The sequence below is a fragment of the Nasonia vitripennis genome (assembly GCF_009193385.2).
Source record: "Nasonia vitripennis strain AsymCx chromosome 1 unlocalized genomic scaffold, Nvit_psr_1.1 chr1_random0005, whole genome shotgun sequence".
NCBI classification, from domain to species: domain Eukaryota; kingdom Metazoa; phylum Arthropoda; class Insecta; order Hymenoptera; family Pteromalidae; genus Nasonia; species Nasonia vitripennis.
The window spans coordinates 3,351,649-3,372,819 of record NW_022279591.1 but is presented as its reverse complement, the minus strand read 5'-3'; the positions used below and the strand labels follow the sequence as shown (position 1 = coordinate 3,372,819).

The 21,171-nt window shown below is 32.1% G+C and overlaps 2 protein-coding genes and 1 long non-coding RNA gene across 6 annotated transcripts; 2 read left to right on the top strand and 1 right to left on the bottom strand.

Moving 5' to 3' along the window:
* Positions 1–165: 165 nt before the first annotated feature.
* Positions 166–21,133, bottom strand: LOC116415703 (serine/arginine-rich splicing factor 4-like). 4 transcript variants are annotated; one of them, XM_031921117.1, is made up of 7 exons: positions 8,246–9,092; positions 8,019–8,055; positions 4,819–4,931; positions 1,141–2,381; positions 939–1,063; positions 649–862; positions 166–576 (listed from the first exon to the last, which is right to left on the bottom strand). In XM_031921117.1, exons 4-7 carry the CDS (start codon positions 2,351–2,353, stop codon positions 392–394), a joined length of 1,737 nt encoding a protein of 578 aa, XP_031776977.1. In that variant the 5' UTR covers positions 2,354–2,381; positions 4,819–4,931; positions 8,019–8,055; positions 8,246–9,092; the 3' UTR covers positions 166–391. The 4 variants fall into 4 exon arrangements, with proteins under 4 accessions (XP_031776977.1, XP_031776984.1, XP_031776988.1 ...); XM_031921124.1 differs by having other exon boundaries at positions 8,421–9,092; XM_031921128.1 differs by lacking the exons at positions 8,019–8,055; positions 8,246–9,092 and adding an exon at positions 21,077–21,133.
* On the top strand, positions 18,428–19,124 carry LOC116415822. Its single transcript, XR_004226376.2, has 2 exons — positions 18,428–18,772; positions 18,848–19,124. It is a non-coding gene; the product is annotated as an uncharacterized LOC116415822 (long non-coding RNA).
* On the top strand, positions 19,493–20,486 carry LOC107981366. The gene is made up of 2 exons (XM_016987014.2): positions 19,493–19,750; positions 19,963–20,486. Exons 1-2 carry the CDS (start codon positions 19,688–19,690, stop codon positions 20,425–20,427), a joined length of 528 nt encoding a protein of 175 aa, XP_016842503.1. The 5' UTR covers positions 19,493–19,687; the 3' UTR covers positions 20,428–20,486.
* Positions 21,134–21,171: the final 38 nt, after the last annotated feature.

Below are 21,171 nucleotides of genomic sequence, written 5' to 3'. Positions count from 1 at the left end.
TTAAAATATTAAAAGGTAATTAATAATTTGTATGAATTGTGGAAAATAATTTTTAACTCAACTGTAGTAATAAATATTTATTTTCATATAATGAACATAAATAACAAACAATTATAATCTCCTAAATGTATTAAACTCATTAGGATGAAGAAAAACAAAATATACTTTATTTTAACGTATGATTGCATTCAATAAATTAAATCATTTTTTAGTTTAATCATAAAAGCTAACATTATAACTAGTGAACATTTATAATCTAGAAAATGTATTGTTCCTTATAATGAAGCAAAACAAAATAAGTTTGTATTTAAATTTTTGATTGTAAAAAAGTAATTATTTTTTTTTCTAAAAATTAACATTTAAAAAAAAAAACAAAGGATGCAGCAGTGATCTAAATCTGATTGTAACGCAGTTTTCTACGACTAGGAACTACAGGATTTTCTGTGTTTTTTCTTTTCTTTTCTTCAGCACGTAAGTTTCTTATCTTATGTCTAAGAACGTAAGTTGCGTTTAATAAATACGCTACTCTATCGTGAGATGTACATGACTGCCGTATTAAAAAATCTGCATACAAGCCTGTAAAAATTATAATTATTAAAAATTATTGAACAAAGCTATTACTTTTGTATATTTTTGTAAAATCATTACTGATTAGTAAGCGTAGAAGATGTTGTTGGATAAGTTTTACAGGTGAACGTGATGGGATGTTTGATACAACTTTTGAAATATCTAATGATCTGTTACACAGGTCCTCTTCTTCCCATATATTTAAGGCTAAGTTTATTAAAAATACGCTTGGCTTCTGTAATTGTAATACTTCCCAAGTCAAAGTTCGGACAACTATTCCTTCTCCAAGATAAATCTGAAAATTAATAGTATTATATATGTATTTTGAAACAAATGTTTAAAACGTATTTTAACAATTTATATAACAATACAGTATCATTATCCAATTTATCATATCTTCGTCGTCTTTCATTATATCCATGTCCATCTTTTGCTTCATAATACGTAATACAGTTTCGTATGAACTCGTGCATTTTTAAATGTTGGCGATTTTTAGCTATAACAAAAACAGAATGAGTTAATACAAAATAAAGGGACAACATAGATATTTTAATTAATAATTTATTATATTACGAAGCTCGTTTTGCAGATTTTCTTGTATTTCTCGTAGTACTAAACTGGACTGTGATCTGTGACTAGCACGTGATCTACGCCGTGACTGAGACCGACGACGTGACCTTGACCTATGACGCGATTGTGACCTGTGCTGTGATCTAGACTTTTGACGCGACAATGACCTACGACGTGACCTAGATTTTTGACGTGACCGTGATCTACGCCGTGACTGTGACCGACGACGTGACCGTGACCTACGCTGTGACTTTGACCTACTACGCGATTTTGACTTAGTACGCGATTTTGACTTGGTACGCAATTTTGATCTACGCGATTTTGACCTACTAAGTGACTTAGACTTTTGACGTGACAGTGACCTAACACGTGACGGAGACTTATCGCGTGGAGGTGGCGCTACTGAGAAATCTTCAAGCAAATGTTCATTGTAAGGTGACCATTCTTCACTGTTAATAGTGTCTGCTATATCTTCGTTATTGCGTGGAGGTGGCTCTTTTGAGGCATGTTTAGGCGACTGTTCATTTAAAGGTGACAATTCTTCAGTGTTATTAGTTTCTACTGTTTGTAATGTTGGTTGCACCGTTGATATTTCTTTTCCTGGCTCAGATCTTGTAGATGACTGCAATGCATGGAGTTGCAGCGACGTATTATGTAATAGTGAATGATTACGAAATAGTGAAGTATTATGCAACTCGGATCTACGATGTGACAGAAACTTACTACGTAATTGTGACTTATGACGGGATTGTGACCGACAATGTGACGTTGACCTACTACGTGATTGTGACCTGTGACGTGACCTAGACTTTTCACGCGACAGTGATCGACGACGTGACATTGACCTACCACGCGATTGTGATCTGTGACTTGACTTAGACTTTTGACGCGATAGTGATCGACGACGTGACATAGATTTTTGACGTGACCGTGACCGACGACGTGACTTTGACCTACCACGCGATTGTGACCTGTGACATGACTTAGACTTTTGACCCGACAGTGATCTTTGACGTGACCTTGACCTATGCCGTGACTGTGATTGACGATGCGACAGTAATCTATGACGTGACTGAGATCCTTGTGACGATGTTTCTTGCAAAGAAATTTGACTGTGTTTCGATAAATCTATTTTTTCAAGCACAACGTTGGGAATCCTTATATCATTTGGCACATCAATAAACATAGGACAGTTGTAATTTTCACCTAACTTCATTCCTTTTTTTCTGTATTTCTTTTGCAGTCTGCATAAAAAATGTTAATAGTATAGTAATTTTGTTTTAATAATAATATATATAAAATAATATATGGGTGATTACACCGTAACTTTCACATTCAGCATCTAAACCCATGCGACGCATTTCTACAATCGGGAAAAAATTAATTTGCAAAGTCATAAACGAATATGCTTGCCATTATTTAAAACAAATACAGAACCCTACTGAAAAACATCAGATGATAATCAGCTGATAATCAGTTGATAATTATGCCAAAACGTCAGATGATTATCAGGTGATTTCAGCTCAATATTTTTATTAAAGCTGATAGTTATAAATATGCGTTTATATGAGATAGAATGTTAATAATAATCAGGTGATAATCAGGTGATGATCGTTCAAAATTTGTAATCTTTAATATATTTATTATAAGTTGTTTAAACTAAGTAAAATTTATAAATTTCACATAATGAGGGCCAGTAATGGTGTTACCATCAGGATGATAACACGAAAACTGTCTGTGGGCTCCAATATTTTTGTTTTTCAATAATTTAATTTAAATAAAAATTTTTTCAAGTGTTGAAAAATAATAATTTTGGAGCTCACAGCCAGAGTTTTCGTGTTATCATCCTGATGGTAACACCATTATTGGCCCTCATTATGTGAAATTTATAAATTTTACTTACTTTAAACAACTTATAGTAAATATATTAAAGATTACAAATTTTGAATGATCATCACCTGATTATCACCTGATTATTATTAACATTCTATCTCATATAAACGCATATTTATAACTATCAGCTTTAATAAAAATATTGAGCTGAAATCATCTGACGTTATGGCATAATTATCAACTGATATCAGCTGATTATCAGCTGATTATCAGTTGATTGTCATCTGATTTTTTTAAGTAGGGAATATAGCTATATTTCGATCACGGGCCTTAGATGATTTTTGGAGATATTTTCAAAGGTAAATTTTCAGGAAGGTGCATTTGGCGACCTTTTACAACGATTCAGAATCGTCTAAAACGTGTAAAAAACATGGCCTCAAAGTAGATTTTTTTTGTCAAAACTTAGAATTTTTCCGATCGTGGGCCTTAGATGATCTTTACAGAAGACTTTTAAAGTAAAAATAACTTATTAAATCCGATTCGAAAAGTAATAGCCCTGTTGAAAATAAATACATATTTTTTATACGTATTTTTAGTATGTACTAAAAACATGTAATTTACCTGGTGATACGTATTAAAAGTATGTGCTAATTCGGGACTGACTATTTTGAATATATTAAATACAAATATAAGTATTTGATTTGTCCATAAATGGGTGTACCATAAGGATAGTAACACCATTTATGGGTACATCAAATTCTTTTATTTGTATTTAATATATTCAAAATAGTCAGTCCCGAATTAGCACATACTTTTAATACGTATCACCAGGTAAATTACATGTTTTTAGTACGTACTAAAAATACGTACAAAAAATATGTATTTATTTTCAACAGGGAAGTTTTAATTGTGCTTTTTAATCGGGAAATATCAAATTAAAACCAATATTATTTTATTTCAAACTATAAATGATTAAATTCGATTAAGTCAAACTACATTTTATAATAAGATTAAATAGGTTTTGATCCAGTAAATTCTTTGTAATTTGATAATTTCCGATTTAGAAGCACAATTCAAACCTATTACTTCTCGAATCGGATTTAATAAGTTATTTTTACCAAAGTGGCTATTCAAATTATTTAACACTGCACAAACTAAAATAATTTATGTTCAAAAAAAATTTTTTGGATGAACTCACCATTTGGAAAAAACAATATCTAATAATGTTTTTTATGTATTTTATAACTAATTTTAATTGGAAATAGTTATAAACATATATGCTTGCCGTTATTCAAAACAAATCCTGCAGAAAATAGGCCTCAAATGTCAGTTCCGTAACGTGTCCAACACTCAAATTTGGGTGTAAAACAGTACTGCATACAAAAGTAAGGTTCATGTAAAAAATATCGGTATATAAGTTATAAAAATAATTACGTTTTTCGCTCTCCATATTTACAACATAAATAATTAGGCATCAAAAGAGAGAGAGTTAGCCCTTGTAGAAATTACTCTACTTATGTGTGATTGATACACGGCACAAAGATGTAGCAAATGACTGTGACTCGAGGAATCTTTCCTCCTATTATAATTTAAGATATTATTTGACATTTTATAGAAGAAATTGACTTGAAGAGGTTGGAAACCAAACCAACAAAACGTCGTCGACATCTAATTTCTGAGTTTTTTATTTCTACAAGGGCTGACTCTCTCACTTTTGATGCCTAATTATTTATGTTATAAGTTATAAAACATAGAGCTAAAACAACCTATTTCACATTTAGAGGTTAATTTTTTTACAAGTTACGGTAGAATCACCCACATATAAATATTTGTACTATATATTTATACCAAATTTGGAGAATCAATCCTTTCGTCAAAACTAGACTCCGACTCTAAACATTTGGTACTAATGTATTTTAAACGACCTCGTTCCTTCTTAGCCTCAATATCGTCTACTATCGCTATATAAGGAAAAAAAAGTTATAAATTTGAATTTAAAATTGTAACTTATAAGTTCATATGCAATAAGTCCTTACGCATGAACATATGTACAGTTGTAAACAATAAAAATGCAATTAAACAATATTTCAGCCCTCTAAATATAATAGTTTTTAAATGAGATGAGACGCGCACGAGATTTGAACGACCCCTACTGAAAAAAGTCATGTGATAATCGCGTGATATTTTCAACCAAATTATCATGTGATTATCACATAGTAATCACGTAATTATTATATATTTTTTATTCACAATAAATAAAAAATGCTAATTACAATATTTAAACATAAAAAATGGATAATTAGCGTAATAAATAAGAGGAAAAGAAGAAAAAAAATGTCTTGGGTCGATACTTGAATCCAGAACTTTGGCGTGACAGTCCACTGCTCAACCAACTTAGCTGTTTGCTCTCTTTGACACATAATGCATAAAAGCAATGATTTATTTATTATTTATTTATTTATTATTTATTATTTATTATTTATTTATTTATTATTTATTATTTATTTATTTATTTATTTATTATTTATTATTTATTATTTATTTATTTATTATTTATTAAATACCATATACATATGCCTTGAAAGGCATCCCTATTGAAAATTTTTTACAAGATCTGACGTAAGATCATATCAACAATCTTATACAAGATCTGGTATAAGATCTTGTCCCAGATCTTACATAAGATCTTATCATCGATTTTCAACCACGAACCTACATAAGATCTTACATAAGATCTTGAGTGAATTATTGGAAAAAAAATTGTTTTACTTATCGTGTAAGCAAGCTCTTATATAAGATCTGGTGCAAGATCTTGTGTAAGATCTTATGTACGATCTTGTGCAAGATCTTGTGTAAGATCTTAAGTCAGATCTGATGGGAGATTTTGCGTGATATTTACTGTAAAATCATGTATAATTTTATCAGGAAAAATATATTTTTTTTTATGAGACAAGATTTCATGCAAATTCGTACATAAAATCTCTTAAAAATTGTTTTTAAATGCTATTTCTTATTACCTTCTCTCTTAAAATGATTGATATTTAGATAAGTAGCAATTACAAAGCAAACTATAGCTGCCGATAAAAAATAAGACTAGTAGGATGGGGCCTGGAAGAAAGGCTCGGGGATTCGAAAATAACCACGACGCAAGATAGCCAATAAAAGTAGAAGTTTTACTATTTCATTCTGGATTAAAAAACTTTTTTTAAATTAACTCGTGTTTTATTTTACATACTGTAAATTAACATTTTATTAGGAAACAATATTTATTCTTGGTTTTTCTTCATACCAGCTAAATGCTCTTTTCGTAGGTCTTGTAGTTTTTGACTGATTTCTTATAATTTAAAAATACTTCCACAAGGGATGTGTAGTGATCTGTGCATGGATTTCTGCAAAGTTTTCGCAACTGATCTCTGTCCAAAATTTGGATCGTCTATTTTTAATTTCCAGAAAAATCCTAAAATCAAAAAATTATGAAAAATGCGTTACTAGGTATTATTATTTAGAAGATAACTCTATAACTTTGATAGTGAATTCCACAATTTTTATTTTTCAAATTTTAAAAAATTTTTATGTTAATCTGTTATTAAATAAATAAAGTTTGGAGTCGACAACCAGAGTGTTGGTGTTATTATCAGGATGATAACACCTATTAAGGCATTTATTATGTTTTTAGCTTTTAAGAATTTTTTTTTGGAATTAAAAAAAATACGGACCAAATTATGTGCAGAGATCAGTGCAGAAAATTTGGCAGACATCTATGCACATATTTTTTTTGTAGCAGATTTTTATGTTTATGGTATTTTACATTTTTTAGATAAAGAAGATGAAGTTTTATCAATAAAATTAATGGAGAATACATGAACCTTCAGAATTTTGTATAGCATAACCTTACGAAAATAATGTGCAAATATCTGTGTAGAAATCTCTACAGAAATCTGTGCACAGGTATTTGCACATTATGTTAGTAAAGGGTAGCATAAAATTTCGCTTTGTTTGTATTCGAAAATAATCGCACATGTATGTAACCATCTTCCACACCCGTATAGAAAGAAACTGTTAAACTGTATATTTGCAATACTCTTTTGCATTTTGTAATTTACAATAATGAATTTAAAAAAAAAAACTAAAATTCGGCTTTACATATTTTTTGGCGATCAATAGCCGATTCTTCAATAAAAGTTTTTTAATAAAATAAAGTTATTTCGCAAATCTCGATTTACCTACAATCCTGCAAACACGTTCGTAATACCAAAGCTAAAAATAATCATTGAAAAACAGTTTTATTACCTCCGTCTGCTCATTAACTTAATAATATTTATAAAGTTCAAATGTATTTTCCATCGAGAAAATCATTATTACTAGACATATAAAAATGTATAATACTATAAACTAGAATAAACTTCTGATTTGTAGTTACATTTAGATTTTTATATTAATTCAGATTTTAGGATAATGGGTTAAAGGTTAATAAAATTGGGATTTGTAGTTAATCAATGTAGTTTGGATTATTAAGACTAAATTATTTTTCACTATCAAGGATTGATGTATCACAGGAGTACAGTTTTTAAATCAATCGTTCACAGTATCCTGTTGAAATAACTTACGTGATTACTCTCACGATTATTAAATCAGATACATGAGTAATTGCATGTATAACATCCGAATAGTAAAAAATTTCGTGCGAGTACAGGATAGTCGCGTAAGTAGTCATGTTATTAGTCGCGTAATTGATTTTGTGATTATCTCATGATTAATATTAAAATAAATTGCTTCATTATATAATCAAGTTAGTTCTCGTGTGGGTTATTAATTTATCGATATACATACATGTTTAGTCACTTAAGTAAACGCGTGAATAATCAGCGGAGTGATCACGGGAATTGTCGAATCGGGTTTTTAGTAGGACAGGTTATAATAATTGTAATTTGATTGATTTAGAAGCTATATAATAGAGGTCTATGGAGTTTGGAAGAAATGGATATGTGATGAAATTAAGGATTTGTAAAATTAATTTCTATAAGTTTATGCTAATAATATAAGCTTACACTGTGTAGTGACGAGATAAGTGAATTGGCACCTTAGCTGTAAAAAAACTTTATTTTTTAGTTGTGAATACATAAAATTAATTAAATTTAGATTATAATAAGGGAGTTTAAAAAAGTATCTACGAGAATCTTAAAGGAGGCTAGAAAGCTGGGAATAGTGGGAACGAACAAGCGCTGAAAGTTTATGAGTGTGAGGATTCTGGGTGACTCAAACGGGGATAAAATACCTTAGGATCGCTTTGAAATCCAAAGTATAAATAATATTTTAAAAAGTCACATACTCCGTCGATCTCCCTGAAACAACTATATACTGACGACGACTTCGCAAGAAATACAATAAAGTTAAAGTTACGCAGACAGATAGCAAGGATAAGGTGAGCAAGAAGTTTGTTCGAGCCTTACGAAGTTACAGGTCCGAATGATATTTTCCTGACACTACTGCAGCGAGGCATCAACATACTAACACAGGCCCTGAAGAAATTATATCAAGCATGCCTGGCACTAGGGTATGTGTCGAAAGAATAGCGACTGACAAAGCTGGCGTTCATGCCTAAACCAAACAAAGCGCAACATATGGTCACGAAGGACTTCAGACTAATCAATAACGTAGTTAAAAAGGTATGATGGGTAACAAGGAGAAAGTGGCTTTTTCTGTCTAAGATGATGCTTGAACTAGAGTCAAAGTCACTAAAGGCTCGCTAGAAAATTCCAATTCCCCCTCCCCTCCCTAGGTGCACCATGTAGTAATATATAGTTCTGATTCTCCATCATTCGTGCCAAGTTCGTTCCTACGTCATAATCGACAGCGGTATCCAGCCCACGTAAAATTGCGGGTACCCTGCTAAAAATATGCGATTGACATCCATGGACAAAAAATGAATCGATTTCGAGTCTATATCTTTATCCTGCGTTTTACATTTAAAAGCGATTATATTCAGGCTGTTGCGTGTGTAATATATTGATGGCATTAAAATCGATTTAAAACGATAATATTATATCGATTAAACCGGATTAGAATACATAAGTAATAGGATATTCACTTAATCGATTTAATGCTTATTTAAATCGGAACCATTGTATCTGTGTTTACTAGAAAAACGGTTTTAATGATTTATTATATCTAGAGTAAGATTTGATATTATTCAATCGTACTGTATTCAACTATGCAATCGATGTGTGTATCGCGGTGTTAATCGATTTGAATTGACATGAATTTTTTTTAATCATGTGTCGTTTAATAAAGTCAATCGATTTTAATAAAGTTTCAATTCAAATCGATTGTAGTTAATAAATCTATTCTGTCTTCTACTGCATTTGACCTTTCTTATATAGTAACGGAGAAGAAATCTTGTCACTTGCGTGAACATTTGAAGCGACACCAAGCGGTTATATTAAGAAACATAGGGTCGATTAAAATTGACTTGTTTCGCAATGAATTTAATCGATTCTAATCGAAATATAAAAGTTTTTTTCTCATAAGGGATATTACAAAACTTTGATCATTAAGGTCACTTAAACGGTTATCAAAATTACTTGTAAAATTAAATCGATCTAATATCGACTAATAAGTTGATTCATATTTATTAAAAGAATCCCAATTGAACTGCATTAAAATAATCATCGCATAAAAGTCGATAAAAATATCTTCATTTTGATATTCAGATTGCGATTGAAACCAATTCACATCGATAATTTAAAACGTCGATTAAATCAATCTAGTATTTTTAGCAGGGATTCTTTTTTTGATTATTTAAATTGATTGAAGTATAATTTAATCTAACCGTAAAAAAGTATCGAGATCGATTAAATATTATATAAACGAATTATTAATTCAAATTTATTGATAAAATCACGAACAAATCATATTAGAAAAATTATTATTATTTTTATTATTTGAATCAATTAAAGCAATATTAAAACCAATCCTTAAATAACAAAGATTAGGGTCGCTTCAATATTATACTTATAAATTACCATTCAAAAAGATTCAAGTTTGTTGACAAAATTACAAATAAATATTAAAAGTATCATTATTGTTTTGATCATTTTAATCGATTAAAGTAACATTAAAAGCTAATCCTTGAAAGATAGATTCGGATAGATTTAATATTTTACTCATAAAGTACGATTCAAACAGATTTATGTATACTAATAAAATAACAATTAAATGATATTGCACGAATAGTATTCGTTTCGGTTATTAAAGTCTATTAAACTTTATTCAGAGCTATTCATAAAATTAGTATTGGGGATCGATAAACTATTTAGTAATAAATAGTGATTTTCAAATCGATTAAAATAGATTGACAAAATAACATTTATATGATATAACAAGAATAGTAATTGTTTCATTTTTACATTTTTTCCAATTTTTTTTAGTCGGTTTAAACATTTTTATTATAAAATTATGCCAAAAAATATATGTTTTCAACCCCTAAAAAATAGGGGATGCTACTCTTACTCTTCAAATCACCATGAAATACTTGCTCTTTTTGTAAGAAATAACCTCCAATTTGTTTCATTGAAAAATATTAATTTTAAGCCGAGATATTTAAAAAAAAACGCTTTTTGGGGATTAACTTTAGGGGAGGTTTTTACCCCTTAAAAGTGAAAATTAGCCGATAAAAAAAAATACGTGTCTCTTATTTTTTTATGTTCTACAACATATATGAAAATCATCAAAATCGGTGAGTTCGGGTTGGGTACCTTTCCTTGTAAGTATAACTTTTGTTATATTGACAACAGATTAATTACTGTAAAAAAAGTTTGTAAAATCGTTTGCTATACATAATAAATTAAGAGTTGTGATTCCAACAGAATTGAAAAAAAAGTATTTTTTTAAATTCAGGCATATCAATAAAGTCAGTTTTGAATTAGAGTCTGTCTCCGCGGCCGATAGCGCGTACGCGAAAAGATATCTAGCGCACGCTAAATAACCAAGACCTCGCCGAGGTTCAACTCGCGTACGCGATAAACAATAATAGCGTACGCGAAGAACAATAATAGCGTACGCGAAGAACAATAATAGCGTACGCGAAAGTAATAAATAGCGTACGCGAAAGTAATAAATAGCGTACGCGAAGAACAACAAATAGCGTACGCGAAAAACAACAAATAGCGTACGCGAAAAACAAAAAATAGCGTACGCGAAAATTGAGGTTATATGTACACTGCATAGGTGCGGTAACTTTTGACTGCAGCAGACGCTGTTCTATGTGCATAGGTGTAATAGAGATATATATTATACATGAGGGGTTAACACAGAAATGATTCATTAAGATTTTGAATTGAAACAGTTAATACATGGTAATGTCTTAATAAAAACAATTTCACAACATACAAATTTTGCAATGTTTTATTGTCATAAGTTAGGGGGATACATATAAAATTAAATTTATAAGATATGCAGATATGCATAGAGAAAGGTTTTAAGTATGATGGAAGATCATCGCACATTGGAACTATATTTATCACTTTGCAAGTATTTTTACTTGCTACTGTATTATAAAAGAAGTATATTAACTCTACAACAATTAAAATACTCTTAAAATCTCGATGCAACTCATTTTCTGAACTTTTGAGGTATTTGTTAATATTGTTGCACCAGCAACAATTACTTTTGCTCAAATATCTGATATATTAACCATTTATTTCTTTTTGTTCCTTGTTGGTGTACTTTTAAATACGTTTCTTGGTGTCCCACGTATCTTTAATGGTGTTGGCATCGTAATACTGGAAAGATCAATGTCTTCATCTTCATCTAAAGTAATCTTTTCATATATTGATAAATTCGATAGAGATGTTACAATCAGTTGATCTAGCTCAATATCTTTATCTTGACTCCAAGCATCAATTATTGTTCTGATCAAATCTGCTCTTTGACGAAATCGCTCTTTTGTAACCATGGATCCTAAATTGGCCAAACTTCTTGTGAGTTCCTAGTTTTATAAAAGTAATTGTTGCTGGTGCAACAAAATTGACAAATGCCTCAAAAGTTCAGAAAATGAGTTGCATCGAGATTTTAAGAGTATTTTAATTGTTGTAGAGTTAATATTGTTATGACCGGGTTCGGATAATAAAAATAACAACACGTTATTTATAGAAAATCACTCTTGAACTCGGACTGTTTATTCAAACGTAAACACAACTGTTCTCAACAGCTGACAGAACCAGACTGAACATAAACAATAACATCCGCGACGTCGTTGATCTCGTTGCTAAGGTCGCTATGCGCGATTCTTGGTGTTCGAATCGCGCAACGTTCAGGCTCGGTCACAACAATATATTATTTAGTATAGAAGAATCACTACAATTTATAAGGATTAAAACATAAAAAAACGTATGTGTACATGATAAATTAATTTTTTTTTATGTAATAAAATTATTTTCCTTATTTTATCAAATAACAGCCATTGTCTATACACGAAAATGATATATTATAAAAATTCATAAATGATCTGCAAGTTATCATTATTAGGACAAGTAAAAATGGCTCAGTGGGTAAGATAATGGATTGTGAAGTTGAGGACCAAGGTTCAAGTCTCGGTTAGGGCAAAGTTTTTGTTCACTATTTAGCTGTTGATTTATTTGAATTAGCATCAACAAACATATATTTTTTAATTGTTTTAATTAAAACAAATACTTCAATTTTATGAGTGATTTCTGACGTGATTTTTAACGTGATTAATCACGTGAAATCACGCCAAACAGTCAAGTAACAAATCACGTGATGAATCACGTGACAATTCAAGTGATCTATCACGTGATTGATCTGTGACAAATCCCGTGATTTTTCTCGCCAGGGTTGCTTTATTTTCTCGACTATTCAATTTTTTGCGTCTTTAATGACCGGATGACGTGAGAGGATGATGAAGACCATGCAACGAAAAGAAATATACTGAGCGAAAATTCGACTTGCAATATTTTGCTAATGAAGTAATCTTGCAAAATAAATCTTTGTCCTCCAGAAAAATTAGGTAAATATCTGTCAAGTCTATAGCGATAGAAGGGGCATATGTGAAACATAAATCGTGCAACGTTCAGGCTCGGTCACAACATTGCCCTCTCCTTTTCAGATTGTTGTCCCGACAATCATAATCATCTATCCTTCAAGCGGGTTGATCCTCTTACAATCCAATGATGACTTACAGGAACTGACATCAACATCCTCTACTTTGACGCATCCTAGGCATCAAGTTACCGAGCAATGCTTACAGACGTCATTCCAATCATCACTTAACAGGATTAAGACGGACCCGTCTCTTGAACAATCTTCTTCAATCATCCTTCTTATTTTCTCATCATAGGGTCGGTCGAAATCGGTCTTCAGACAAGAGGGGGGAAGTTGACATGCCGTTGAACCCTACCTCAAGTCCCTGCTCCGGTATTTACCTTGACGCCCACGGGAAAAACCACAGCTCAAAAGAACCGTGAGCAGAGCAGTCTTCATTGATGGGTATCTCTCTCAGTGTAAGTCCCAAGACGATTGATGTTGACTATCTTGGATTTATGTCTTGGTGAACGACGAATACAATAGATGACGTCATTGATTTTTTTCACAACCTCCCAAGGTCCTTCCCAATTCGACTGTAGTTTTGGTGCTTTTCCTTTAGTTCTTCGAGGGTTGAAGAACCAAACTTTTTGTCCTTGGGAATATTCAACGTTGAGAGCTCGTTTGTCGTACCAAGACTTCGTCTTTTCTGATTGTAAGTTCATCCGGTCTCGTGCTATTTTATGGATCTCGCTGAGTTTCCTCCGAAGCCTGTGTACGTAGTCTCCGTCTCCTTTAATCTCGACCTCCTGTGGTAGACACCCTCGAATTAAGTCCAAAGGAAGCCTCAGATCAAAACCGGTGTACATCTCAGCTGGAGTAGCTCCGGTCGTCGCATGTTTGGAGGACCTGTAAGCTAACAGAAATAGTGAAACCCAGCGATCCCAGTCTTTTTGATTGTCTTGTATGTATTTTGTGAGATAGTGAAGTAATGTTTGGTGTTGTCTTTCTACTTGTCCGTTTGATTGTGGGTGTAATGGTTCTTGTCTTTTTAATTCCTAATAACTCAGACAAATGTTTAATCAATTTCGAATCGAAATTTGTTCCTTGATCAGTATTTACTTCTAAAGGTACCCCATACCTACAGACAATCTGATCAACGAAAATCTTAGCAATTGTTTTTGTTCTCATATTAGAGAGAGGAAAAGCTTCAACCCACTTCGAGAAACAGTCTGTCACAACTAAGAGGTATTTATTGCCTAAAGAAGAAAGTGGAAAGCAACCTAAAATATCCATTTGAAGTCGTTCGAATGGAACTCCTGAATTGTAAATCTTCATCTCACCATGGCCTTTATCTGGAGGACCTTTCTTAGCAATATAAACTTCACAGGATTTACACCAATTTTCTACATCTCTCTTGCAAGTAGCCCAATAAAATCTTTTTCTAATTTTATCTAAAGTTTTGTTTACTCCGAAATGTCCTCCAGATGGTGAATCATGAGCTTCTTCTAAAATATCTTTGATTTTATCTATAGGAACAACCAATTGACGAATTTTATGATCTAAATTTGTTAAAACCCATTCTCTATACAAAATTCCATTAATTAACACTAATGAATCCCATTGTGAACAATAGATTTTAGTGAATTCATCCATCGAAGAAAATTCTTGCCATGCTGTTTTTTTTCTGTAATTCCTTCGTTTGACAAGTAAAAGAAATAGCCCCATCGTTAGCTTGACTCTTCTTCCAATCTTCCGATGTATTTTCTTCAAAAATAATACGGCAAATAGTATCTTCATTGAATTTTTCTTCTACTGTGGAACAATATTTACATGAATAATCTTCACAAGGGCGTCTTGAAAGTCTATCAGCATTTCCATGTAAATTACTTTTCCTGTGAATAATTTTGTAGTCATACTGATCTAATTTCCCTAACCAACGAGCTAATTGTCCATCTAGTTCTTTAAACGATAATAACCAAGTCAAAAAGGAATGATCAGTCCTAATGAAAGGTTTACCGATAAGGTAATGATGAAAATGTTTTAACGATTCTATAATAGCGAGGAGTTCGCGTCGAGTGACGCAATAATTTCTCTCCGGTTTAGAAAGGACTCTACTATAATAACCTATGACTCGTTCGATTCCATCTTGCTTCTGAGAAAGAACCGACCCAATTCCATGATCAGAAACGTCAGTATCTAAAATAAATTCAGAAGAAAGAGAAGGAAATGCCCAAATTGGAGGTTTTGTAAGAACCTCTTTTAATTTTGAAAAGGCTTTTTGACAATCTTCTGACCATAAGAACTTAGTCGATTTTTCAGTTAATTTATACAAAGGTTTTGCTATATCAGCAAATCCTTTAATGAGACGCCTATAATAACCACAGAAATTCACAAAACTCAACACAGCCTTTTTGTTATGAGAAATTGGCCAATTTACAACAGATTGAATTTTCTTTGGATCAGCTGATCTTCCTTTTTCAGAAACAATGTATCCTAAATATTCGACTTGCCTGCTGAAGAAAACACATTTCTTCTTATTTAGACGTAAACCTGCTTCTTGAAAACAAACAAATACCTTGTTTAAATTGAATATCATCTCATTAAATGACTTTCTTAATACCATGACATCATCTAAATAAACTAAACAGAATTTTGAGAGATAATCTCTGAGTAACTTTTCCATCAAACGTTGAAAAGTCGCCGGTGCATTGCATAATCCGAATGGCATAACCTTAAATTGCCATAAACCTTTTCCAATTGAGAAAGCCGTGATTTTCCTATCTTCTTCCCGAATCTTGATCTGCCAGTATCCACTCTTCAAGTCCAATGTACAAAACCATGAATATCCTGCAAGTTTATCAAGAGTATCATCAACTCTTGGTAAAGGGTACGAATCTTTAATCGTAATTGCATTAATTTTTTGGAAGTTAATACAAAAACTAATTTTTTCATCCTTCTTCTTCTTGAGAACTACAGGTGAGCAATACGAACTATCTGATTCTTCAATGACTCCTTGAGAATGCATCTCAGTAATACATTCATCTAATTCCTTAATTTGATGAATAGGGGGTCTTCGAATAGGTTGTTTAATTGGTTGATTATGGAGTAATTTAATTCTGTGTTCAACCAAATTACATTTTCCAGTAACATCATCGTCTTGAAAAATTTCTTCAAATTCGTGTAGAAGATCCGCAAACTCCTGACGTTGATCTTGATCCAAGTTCTCTGAGTTCTTGTCAAAAATTTCTTGTAATGAGTCTGGTACAACCTTACTAGAATCGACTATTCTTGAAATTTGTTTATTAATGATTGAACTTGGAGTATTTAAAATAATTTTAGTAATTAAATCTGTAATACCAGTTGCATCAAGAAAATCACTTCCAAGTATACAATCATCAATAATATTTCCGACAAAAACATCTAAATTAGCTACATGATCACCCAATTTTAACGACGCTGAAATCAAAAATTCAACTGGTACCTTTTCTCCAGTTGGATACTTAAGTGTTGTAAAATTAATAGGAATTCTCATATCTTTTGATTCAACAAATTTTTGATTTATAATAGTCACATCAGAACCAGAATCTACTTTAAAAATATAAGCTTTGTCATTAATTAAACCATCAAAATAAAATTTATTAGAGTTCCTATTAATTCTTCCAACATGGCAATCAATCCGATAAGAGTGAGAGTTTGTTGGAGTCTTGTCAAGTTCAGTTAAACTCGCTCCAGAAAGTTTAACATAACCTAGTTTCCCTGATGGGTTGACAAAGTCGGACAATTAGACTTGAAATGTCCTTTTTTTACCACAATTCCAACACTCTATTCCTTTTCCAAAATCTTGAAAATTCTGTCTGCCTGACGGCTGAGATGACGGCTTAGATGAACTAACACTCTTTGGAAATGATGAAGAGGTATAATTATTTCTCTGAGCTAGATGTTGAAGTCGCTTGTCCTGATCTTCAATAACTTTAACTTCCATAGCTCTTGCCAAAGCAATTTGAAGCGAATCAATTCTTTCTAATTGAGCACAGGCGATTTTATCTTGAGTTTTAAAAGGACAATCAGGATAAATCAAACCAGCTAATCTCATAAGATCAGCAGCTAATGTTGGAAAATCTTCACCCCGTTGTTGACGCCTGTTCTGAAATTGGAAATAATACGTTGGTGCAACATGTACATCACCAAAACGTAACTCTAAACTTGATTTTAACTTATCAAAATCTATTGGATCAGTATCTTTATAGCTATCAAGAACAGATTTAGCTTTTCCCCGTAAAGAAGCAGCTAAAGCAACCATCATCCTAGCACTATCCCAATTATTTGCTCTAGCAATTAATTGAAATCGATTCAAAAACTCACGCAGTGGTGTGGTACCATCATAAGTATCTGGTTTGAGATTATAACCTAAATTAATACTTTGTGTTGATTGTGTAGTGTCCAGTGGGTGTATGTTATTAGACCTTAACCTATCGAATGTGCCAGCCGCTATAGCAGAATTTGTGTTTATGTTTCTGTTAGAAATATTTGAACGACTTAGCTCAGTTAATCGACGTTCGAGATCCTGTTGTTTCCTTGTCCACTCTGACCGTTCTGCGAGTAATGCCTCGTTTGACCGTTGTAGTCTCTCGTTGTCTTCAACCAGGTGCTTCACTTTCTCCTCATAGTTCTCACGAAGCCCTCTCTCGGACAGAAAATCCTGATCTCGTCGTCGAAACTCGTCGGGAAGGTTTACTTCTTCCACAGAACGTTGAGATAAGCGGACTTCTAAATCTTTTCGTTGAGCATGTTCGTTTTCTAGTTGTATCTTTAAGTTGTTTATTTCCTTAATAGCAGCCACCAGTGTTGGATTTGGAACATTAGTGTGTGTAGTGAGGATTGGGGTTTGTGAAGATTGTGTGTGTTTGTATTATAAATATTTTACTAATGATAAACTTGTTATTTCTAGAGTGTACAATGACATTCCAGGCATTGACTTTCACAACAATGATGATAATAACATTGGATTTGAAAATGGACAGGCTGAAATTGAGATGATTCTTCGTTTATATTATTAATAAGCTGACTTGTTTAATATCAATCAATACGTTTAAGTATTATCGTATTAGATTAGTACCCATTCGAAAAATGGGTTACGAAAAATTAGGAAAAATGATTTAGATTTCATGTTTTTCAATGGCAAATTTCAAACAACTGGATGTCATCTTTATTTAGCCTTGAATATGGATGGAGCATCTGTTCGTGGAAAGCTTCCACTTTCATCATTACGGTATCTATCTATCGAATCAAAGGTAATGAATGAAAAAGTCTATTAATTCTTAATAGAACTTTATATTGTATAAAACAGTAATAATCCATTTCTTCTATTTTCAAAATGTTTAGATAGAGGAAAACATTTTATTAGATTGGAAGATTTTTTCTAGATCCAATCAAAGCATTATAGCATGTAATTATTTTGTACAGTAATGCTCTGCTGTGCGTCACGAGTTTTTGCAATGTTTGATTGAAAATAAATTAGGCAAGTCTATTTTTGGCAAGCAAGATACACAAGATCCTCGAATCTTCTATAAGCAGCGTTACATAGCAAGAATTGAATGAAGCCAATATAAGAGGTGCTCTTTCAGCTATTACCAAGCGTACCTTTTGGTTACGTTCTCATCTTTTGGTACTATACAAGATATAATAGTATTTAAGGACAAAGGTTACGCTTTCATCAAGTTTTATCGGTGTTGGATCTAATGCAAATCAACAAGCTTAACAGGTTAGTATTTATGAAAAATTAATCAAATAGTTTAGCGCATTGTACATAATAAAATCTGTACAATAATTTTTTCAGAGTATATATTCATTTCGTTTAAGCAAACCATCTGCGCAAAGATCGGCACGATTTTCTCGTTTACTATATATATCGGTATGACATATAGATCTATAGGAGCGGACCTTAAACCCGATGTTAAAGACAATCATCCTGCTCACGTCCTGCTGTAGGCGGGAATGTTGCGTCGCCGTCGATGATCTCAAATGAACGGTTACTTATTCAGCGCCAAAAGTTTTCATCGTTTTAATTAGTGTAAACACACGGCCATCAATAAAAAATAAAGATAAAGAAAAAATCGTTCGAATTATTGTTATATAATATTTTAGATTATTGTAGAATAAAATTTTCTCAAACAATTTTTATTTTTTAACAGTTATTTTAATTATAAAAAAGTATTTTAAAAAATATAAAAATCAAGATAGAAACCCAGTCTCTATAACTCTGCCTGTAAATACAAATAATAATTTTCTATTTACACATGCTATTTTATAGATGTCCATTTTTCTGAAGGGGGTGCGATAGTCCGTTCGAGAAAGCTAGGGGAGTTTACGAAAAGTGCGAAACAGACGTTTCTCGGAATAAAGGTGGATCGCGCATGCGCAGTAAAGCATCAGCCCTTATACGCGCTCACGGCAGTTCGCCATAAGATTGAGAAGAGATAGTATAGCAGTTCAGAGACGATCAGCATCGCGAACGTGTTTTTTACAACAATTAAGTATCAGTCATTTCGATTTATTTTCGATAGAAACTTCAAAGAAAAGGTTTTTTGCACTCTAATACGCACTTCCACGAGCTCGAGTGAAAAAGTTAAAAAAATTAGAATTTTTGATTGTTTTTATTAACGTATAAATACTAATAATGACACCTTTGGAAGTTACGTTGGTCGGTGTTGGACCTAATGCAAATCAACAAGCTCAACAGGTTAGTATTTATGAAAAATTAATGAAATAGTTTTAAACTTTTGTTAAAGTAAATTGTACATTTTGCTAAATACGTATAGTTCATTTATATCATTCGTTCCATATTTTTGTTTGATTATTGCTCGAATACTTTTCATTGATTTATACTGATATTAAGATTTATCCACTTTAACTGAATAAAACAAAAATTAAATCATTATTGTTGTTTTGTAGGTCCACATCAGGAGCAGGATAGTATGTCGGTACCAGCAGAGTTATCCTCAAATGCAGGGACAGTTTCTGCAGCCAGCTCAGTACTGTGGTCAATATTATGGCCAACAGCAGCCTCAGTACATGAATAGCATGCGAATAATGACAATACCAGCAGGAGGCACATGGCAGCCGAGGTCAGGGTGGTACAGCGCAACCAACACCTGCTGCACCTTTGCCACCAGGTCAGCAGACAATGCTAACTTACACCATGCCTGCCAATTTTCACAAGTAGTGCTGAGGATATTCTTAAACCCTATATTAAAACATCATCATCGAAGAATTCCTTTGCATGACTACAAGTACATACTATTATTAGTATGTAGGCAAGATTCTGCAATGCTTCGCTGTGCGTCACGAGCAGAACTACCTTTATTTAAATATCTAGAAGCTATAGCGCCATCAACTGATTCAGATTTTAGATTTTAGAAAGTTTTTACAATGTTCAAAAGATATAGGAAATAAGTTTGAAGCGAGTTGCTCAACAGTAATTTATAAAACTTTACTTCATTTATAATTTTGTATTAAAAATAAAAATGTTAATTTTTGTATACAATATTATTGAACACGTGTTATTATTTATTATGAACCCTTTTTTTTATTTAAAATTATATGAAAACAACTACTATCCTTGATGACAATAAAATGTTGTTAAAGCTTTTTAAAGCTCTTCAACTTCAACTAAAGTATCCATATTTCTTTTTATTTAATAATTCATAATTACATGTTTAAACCGTTTCATGGACAATTTCATTAAAAGGAAATAAAATAATTCAATTCTTACTTTTCCGCCTATATTCGAGTCGTTTTTCATATTGCCGCGCGATGTGACCGTCGTGACTGTCACGGTTCGCGTTCCGTCGATCGTCCACCGCACAAGCATGTAATCGACAAGATATAAACTACATAAAACATAAGATCCACACGGCAAGTATGTCTTCCATAACCACAAAGCTATAGTCGACATATAGACTGGAGGATACGGCCCACGGAGATATACATAGTCACACAAACATGCACACACACATATATATATTCAACCAGAGATGAGATGATTACATATATATGCTATACATACCTTAAGATCTGTCACAGTTTTCACTAGTTCCTTCTGGTAACTATACAACTATATATATATATATATATATATATATATATATATATATTGTCATG

Coding starts and splice junctions, on each gene's coding strand:
- LOC116415703 (XM_031921128.1), bottom strand. CDS start 2,353: ATGAAGTTAGGTGAAAATTACAACTGTCCTATGTTTATTGATGTGCCA. Junction 1,064..1,140: donor AAATCTGCAAAACGAGCTTC/GTAATATAATAA, acceptor TTTTTGTTATAG/CTAAAAATCGCCAACATTTA. Junction 577..648: donor TCTTCTACGCTTACTAATCA/GTAATGATTTTA, acceptor TAATTTTTACAG/GCTTGTATGCAGATTTTTTA.
- LOC107981366 (XM_016987014.2), top strand. CDS start 19,688: ATGACACCTTTGGAAGTTACGTTGGTCGGTGTTGGACCTAATGCAAAT. Junction 19,751..19,962: donor CAAATCAACAAGCTCAACAG/GTTAGTATTTAT, acceptor GTTGTTTTGTAG/GTCCACATCAGGAGCAGGAT.